Source organism: Cyprinodon variegatus, unplaced genomic scaffold (assembly GCF_000732505.1).
Source record: "Cyprinodon variegatus isolate N-32 unplaced genomic scaffold, C_variegatus-1.0 Scaffold269, whole genome shotgun sequence".
Lineage (NCBI taxonomy): Eukaryota > Metazoa > Chordata > Actinopteri > Cyprinodontiformes > Cyprinodontidae > Cyprinodon > Cyprinodon variegatus.
The window spans coordinates 641,293-648,906 of NW_015150722.1; the positions used below are offsets into that span (position 1 = coordinate 641,293).

The 7,614-nt window shown below is 42.2% G+C and overlaps 1 protein-coding gene across 1 annotated transcript in view; it reads left to right on the forward strand.

Moving 5' to 3' along the window:
* Positions 1 to 7,614, forward strand: part of LOC107089870 (protein turtle homolog B-like) — a 184,100-nt gene that overhangs the window by 132,911 nt on the left and 43,575 nt on the right. Inside the window, exon 12 of the mRNA XM_015382890.1 lies at positions 2,415 to 2,641. Within this exon, the coding sequence (XP_015238376.1) occupies positions 2,415 to 2,641 (227 nt within the window). The remainder of the gene's footprint in view (positions 1 to 2,414; positions 2,642 to 7,614) is intronic.

Genomic DNA, 7,614 nt, shown 5'->3' on the forward strand with positions numbered 1-7,614 from the left:
CCAGGCACAAAATAAACCAAAGACTGCCTCTTATTCTTTCTGTGATTATCAGAGCAGTTTAGAAAGTCACCATGGTGTCTTTACGGGTTTAGTTTGGTTCTTTCAAGCGTGGAGGCGAGAAACATTAATGTTGCTCAATCTAAGTGTAAATGAAGCTGTCACTGATAATCATGCAACGATAGGAGAAATGCTGATAATGGAGAGCACTATCAACGATGCATCACTTAGAGTGAGCCAAGCAAAGAGGTCAAAGTATTCTACTGCAGGGCCCCTCCTGCTCTCTGAAAACACCAGATGTCTCCATTTCTTAATTCTAAGTTAAAGTATTCCAAACACCAACCATATGTAGGAAATATGCTGGAAATAGGGCCTGCAGAATACAGTGTCATATATTTCTAATATCACATAATTCAATTCAGTTTATTTCAATTCAGCGTCAATTCACAGCACGTCATCTCAAGGCACTATCCAGTTCACCAGATCAACCAGTTAGATTGATTCAAAGGAAAACCAGCTGATTGCATCGACTTATTGACTCTTCAGCAATCCCTCAAACTAAGCATGCTTGTTTCAGTTCTTCACTCTTTAAGTAACACTAAACAACCCTTATAACAAACTGATAATAACTTTGGCAGACAGGAAACCAGCATTAATGACACAAGAAACTGTATGTAAACAACTGGTTTAACGGGAGAGTTTTAGGTATGAAGCCTGATGGTGGATTCTAACAATCAATGGTGTTGAAAGTTTGAGATTCTGTATGTTTTTATTTTATTGTCCCTGAATCATCCCTCGGTGGGAATGGTACTGTTAGATTTAAATAGAGTTTAAAGCTGCTGGGAAATTGTCAGTCAAACCAGGGCTTTACTTTCTCAAACCCCACTGGGCTTTGCTCTTACCCATCATGTCAGGTTTGGGTGGACAGACATGTTTTAGTAGGTCTGCAGCTGGTCCATCTTTGCTGCATGCTTACCACGCTTTTCAGACCTTTGGAATGAAACACTAGATTTTAATCTGAGCCGATCTAAGCCAGTCCAGATACTTTGAACCGGTAAATTGAAACTTTACTGCAACATAAAACGACAACTTCAATCTTACCTTGTGGACCATATTGTCATGATGGGTCTCTGTGATTAAACCCACATGCAGTAAATTGTTTGCACTGATTCTGGTACAGGTCCGGGACTGGATTCACAGAGTTCACTGCAGAGAAGGATTGTTTGGTTAGCCAGGTAGCTATGATGTCTTGACAGAGTTTGATACTGAGTTGTACCTGATGAGGCTCAGACTGATCGGTGGAGAGAGGGAACAAGTTGGGTCCAGAGACAGAGGGTTCAGCAGAGAGCTTAGCAGCGGCAGAGCTTAGCTTTAGGCTAGCGAGGTTCAGACCTTGAGTTGTTCTCCAAGTTCTCTCCTGAGAACTAGCAGGGAGATTCAGACTGAGGATCTTCAGGTTTGGCTTCTCGGAGCAGGCAGGCAGGTTTCCAAACATGAGCTCCTCCAGAGCTCCAGACTTCGATCAGGTTTTCTTGTGAGGCAGAGAAGACAGAGGCAGGTTAGAATCAGGGTTTCTCTCCAGAGCAGACAGAGATTCTACGTGCAGACTGAGGCACAGGTTCTGCTAACCAAAACTGGTCAACACTCCGGCGCTGAAGGGAAGTCAAGCCGCTGCTTATGTAGCTGGTCTCCTGATGAGATGAATCATCCTCAGGTGTGCAGGTGGCTTCAGCTCAGTAGACTTAGGGTGCTCTCTGCTGGAGAAAGGTGGCAGATCTCCAGATTCCAACACATATACTCTACCATCACACCCTGCAGCCCAAAGTGACCCAAAGTAGTTGTTTTTTTTTGCCAATATGCGACCTGTATCTGATCTTTCATGACAGTCTGAACAAAGATCAAATCTTTTCCAATGCAACCCAGGCCACTTGGCTCTGTTCTCCTGATTCAGATATGTATCTGATCTTTGCAATTGCGACCTGTGTCTGAACAGCCAAGTCTCATTCGACCTGCACCTCATTAATACTCAACAAAGGTCAAATTTCTGCTTCCTGCTATGCAGGAAAAGTGACAATGGCGGACGATAATGTGGAGAACAATCTTTATTGTCAACCCTCTTGAAATGATTGAGTTGTTAATGCACTGGCTGAGGTGGATGAAGAACGCTAAATGCGCTCGGAAAAGAATCAGAACGAAAAAGAATCAGATTTCACACAAAAAAAAAATCGGAATTGAGCATTAAGGCCTGCAATGTGAAATCAGCCATAAATAACAGCTAAGTATGCATCTTTAGTGCTGTGTGTGTTACGAAATGTCCAGAATGTTTTAAAACAGAAGATCAACTAAAGAAAATTTAGATTTTTTTTTTTAAAAGAACTTATATTTTCCATATTTCTAACCCTGATATGCTCTTTCAGTATTTCCTACAAGTACCCCCGAACCACTGGTGCTGCTTACCCCACCACGGTGCCTCACAGCCAATCGCACGCAGCAGGGCGTCCTGCTCACCTGGATCCCACCTGCCAATCACACAGCACCTATCCAGCATTACGTAATGGAGTTCCGTCTGGGGGAGCGATGGGAGACCCTGGACGACAGCATTCCTGCGGGGGAGTTGGAGCTGCTTGCCCGAGACCTTATCCAGGTAAAACACAGTCACTTGGTTAGAACTGCTAGATCCAAAGCCATACCCATATGCTTATGCAGTGACACCATTGTGTTCTGAGCCTGAACAGTTTTGTATTTTTATGATACAAGTCTGTAGCTACTCCTCTGAAGGGGGCAGGCCGTCTCTATTGCAGATACTAAACTGTGAAATCACTCAAACTTCTCTTAAGCATTATATGACTTAAGTTTTAGATGACAGTGCTTCACTCTGGTTGCAAGGTTTTTCAGAAAAATGTCCACGATCTGCTGCCTTACGTATTATCATTGCCTTTTGTGCTTTTTTTTCCCTATCAATTTCTTGGTAAATAAGGTAAATCTGTATATATTCACCATAACAACATGACGATACTGCACATGTGTGCAGTGAGTAAACAAGGAAGTGATGGGGCTAAGCATGTTAGTACCTCCCAGTGTAAAGCCTTTCCCACTGAAAATAGCGGGTTAAAGGGGAACACCGGTTTTTACACATTGGGCCCTTGATTTTGCATTATTACATCATGTTCTACTCACCCATATGAGTTTTGTGTCATTTGGAGCCGTTCTGAAGATATTCCGTTGGTACGCCAGCATTCATAACATGTAGGCAAATCACTGTCCCCCAGACATCCACGGTTATAGTTTTTACATTTATATCTTTTAAAAACAAAGCGGAGTCGTTACCCCCAGATGTCTCGGTCACCAGATACCTCCACCAGCTCCTGTGAGGGAATCCTACAGCGTTTCAAACAGTACCCTGAGACACTTGAACACCTTACCTTGAGGAAGGAACCATTCTCTAACCTCAATGGGGCAATCCGCCTTTTTCTGGTTGAAAACCATTGCCTCTTATTTGAAGGAGCTGATCTTCATCCCAGCTTCTTGGCTAGTCTTTAAGGCCTGGTTATACTCCCCACAGCAGTGAGATTTTTGATTTATGCCCAGTATTGAATCATGGTCTGCCCTATACGCTGTGGGTCTAGATATGGCCGAGGCGTAGTGGACGTGGGGGTGAGTTTGTCCGAAAACGGAGGGACATGACTGCCTAAAAGAGCGGGGATCCAGGTGGAAAAAGTGTCGGAGCGTTCTCGCGCACCTCGCTCTTCTAGCTGGTCCAACTTCATGAGTTGTTTTCCACAATTGCGGTCATAAAAACAAAACAAGCCGGACTCCTGTCTGCGGTCAGCTACAATTTGGGAGAGGTGCAGCGGAGCGTCTGCGGAGGGGGCGAGGGCATCTTTTTGTTCACTCTGACACCTACGCAAACTACCAAGTTTCGAAGTGTAAATCAGCCTTTAGATCTCAGCAGGAGGAAGCAAGCACAGCCATGTCATTTGCAAAAAGCAGGTACAAAATCCACAAGCCACCAAACCAGACCCCATTTGGCCCTTGACTACACTTAGAAATTCTGTCTATGAAAAGGACCTGTGATAGAGGCCTGCCTACTGTAGTCCAACTGACTTCATGCTGGCAATATAGACTAAACCATCCTGGCTTGTACAGGGACTGGATGGCAACTAGTAAATGGCCACCAACTCCATTCTACTGAAGAGCCCCCATAGAGCACAAAGAGAGACGAAAAAAAGGCCTTCTATAGATCAAGAAAACACGCATAGACATGGAGCTCCCTACGGAGCTGTTACAGTGTTCCACAGTCTGGAAAACAAACACACTGCTCCTACTGAAGCAAGGGTTTAACAAAAAGATGGACTCTCCTCTCCAGCACTTTGGCCTTCTCAGGAGGCTGAGAAATGTGCTCATCTCATGGTTGGAACAAACCCTCCAGAGGGGAACCACCACTATAATCTGCTAGTCCAGGGGCACTGTCCCTGACCACTAGGCAATGATGAAGAGACATGTCAGCCACCAGAGCCCAAACACCTCCAGAGATCTAAGCCCAGGGCATTGCTCATACACCCCAAAAACCTCCCACCTGAACCCCTTGATGACTTCGCCCTGGATGACGATGGCTCAGGGCACCAAGTCTCTACTTCCACCAGGGAAGGTGTGTCCAGTGTTGTGAATAAACGCGTTGATTCAACGGCGTTCACTGAATATGTTCATAGTTATAGTGAACGGTGAACTGAACAGATCAGTTTTGAAGAAATTATCGTGGACAAGATGTTGACTCTGAGAACAATGAGCGACACACAGTTCACCTTTGCATTCAATTGGTAACGACAGTTTTCATTGGATAATGTCAGGTTTTACAGCATTAATTACAGCAGACTGTCTACTGCTAGTACCAGTCTGCTCCATTCAGACTCATCTGCCGATTCCCGTTTAGTGAAGCGCTTGAGAGTTTGATCAACTAACAAAGGAAGACTGGGAAAGAAAAAAAAAAAACTCATGTTTTACTGCAAACTGTTCTCACCTGGACTTAACAAACCAGTCAGTATGTCAGCCACGTCCACTTCAAATTTAAAGCAGCACATTGACTTAAAGCATCTGCGGTATCTGTGGAAATATCTGCTATTAAAAATAATTTTGATCCAGATCTTTTCAGCAGAAGCCTCTATGATTCTGAAGTTCTGTGTAATTTAGCTAAATAAAGGCTTCACTGCACCTCCTGTATAGATTGACTACATCCAGGATTTTCCATTTCTTTCTATATATTATGATCACACATTTAAAGCTTTGATCTAATTGTGGCTTAATTTACCAACTAAATGAACTAGTCCATGTATAGGTTGGTAAACTTAGTTCATCTATGAAAAAGGGAACTATGAACGTTAAATAGATAATATTTCATCTTGTTTAATTAACTTTGAGCTTTTTCTTTTTAATTATGAACTGGCATAACATTGGGTGTGTGGTTGAGGAGATTCTGGAGGTATTCCTTCAGCATTGTCCTCATTTAAGGTCAGCACCTCCCCACTCCTGCCTCCCCCTCCGCATAGTTTGAAAGAATCGCTTTAAGTCCAACTGAGAGGGTTCCTTATACTGTGAGACCTTCCTCCCTCTAGCTAAGCTTCTTAGTCTGAAGTTCGTGGGGATTCAGAAATTTTCTGTCAGCTGTAATATTTTTAGCAGCAGTAGACTCAAAGGAAGGCCGTTTTCACACATAGCTGCATGCTATACAAACATAAGATGATGCTCCAACACATCTGATAGCAATCAGTCTGCTAATTAGATGGAGATACTCATTTCAGCCGGACTTGCTTTGCCTCACCTGCAGAAAGAAAGCAAACACACAGTTTCTTGTTTATGTTTTATGTTGAGCCAGTTAAGCTCTTTGCTATAAATGAATGTGCATCTGGTTACCCTGTGCAAAAATGTAAAAACAGAAACTGTAGCGAAAAAGTTTGTAAAAGGCAGCATTGGTGAGAAGTTCCGGAGGTTTGAGGTGTAACGTTGGAGCCTGTATACATCAGCATTGTTTAGTGGTTCTATATGTCAGCATCCCACAAATAAAACATCTTCATTAACACTATGTCATCACTTTCAGGTTGGTTGTCATAGTAACAGGGCAGGTGCACATGCAGATTAGACCAACTCTGTGTGGTTATGTGTTTGGGTATAAAATGAGCAGGAAACCATGGATTTATCTCTGAGACTCCGACCACAGGGCGTAGGAACACATAAAACTTTTTATTTTTAAGAAAACCTTAATTAGATGAAAACAAACACTGAATAGTCTTAATCCATTTGCACCGGGTTTGAAATTGATAAACCGATTTATGTGCTGTGACAAAAATCTTATTTTTTTCTTCAGACGTGCAGGCCGCTGCTGCTGTGACATGCTCGAGCGTCTTTCTTTAATCTAGCTTCTACTCTCAGATCCACAGAACTGCTTTTATCTCTCCTCCCTCTTCCCACAAACACCCACACGTACTTCATCTCTCTTGTTCGCTCACTCAAACAAACACATCACACCTGCGTTGTATAACTTTCCCACTACAGATTTCTTCTTCTCGGCTTCAAATATTTAAGCCAAGAGGTTCGTTCAGTCAGCTCTTCTCCATATTTGTGTTTAAAACGGATGATTTTGGATTATGTTACTCAATCTGTTAATCTGATGGTCTCACTGCGTGAGGCCGGCAGCGCGGCAGAGTCTGTTAGGATTTACTGAGACCAAGTAGTAATTATGAGGATTTCAGATCATCTGGTCTTAATAAAATCATTTAATTCATTTGAAAGAATTGGCCCCTTGAGATTAACCATGTTGTGTTAAAGGGGGTCCTTGAAAAAAACCAACAAAAAACAAGCAGAGGAACAAGATGCATACACAATACATTAATATATAAACACATCAGCATTTTTATTACATTAAAAGTTTATTTAGGTATTATTTCTAAACACTTTCACTCCAGATATATACCACCCTGATTAATATTGTGGAATCACCAAAGGTTTTGAGTTTCACTCACATTGATATCTAAAGGATATCTGCTTTTATTTGCTTTGGTTGTCTGTTTTCTTTTTTCTGTTATGTTCTGTTTTCTGTGGCTCTCATGTGGAAGCAGACTTCTAGAAGTTACTCTATAACTTCTGTGTCGTCTATATTCTTCTCTTTCTTTTCATGCACTGCTTCACATTTCTTTTTTTTTCTCACCTCCTCTTCCATCCCCGTGTCCATTGTATACGATTTTACCCCCTAAATATTTTTCAATAAAGTTTCATATACAAGTACCAACTGTAATGTCATGGCAATAGTCATAATGGTCTGCCTCTAAAAGGAAAGCTGTCTGGCAATCGGCTAGCTCTGACACATCTATTCCCAAAGCTATATAAACAGGACACAAAAAGTAAATAAATAAATATTTCAGCAGAGTAATCAGTTGAGTTTATTTCTATAGCAAGTTTACAACATTCTATATTCTTTAAGGCACACAGGTTACAGAGAGAATTTAATCAGATCATTCAGTCAGACTGAAGGTTCAAAATTTTCTAAGGAAAACCAGCTGACTGCTTCCAGTTCAGGGCTCGATGTTAGCCATCGCCCAATCGCCCGGGGCGAGTAGTTTTTATTGT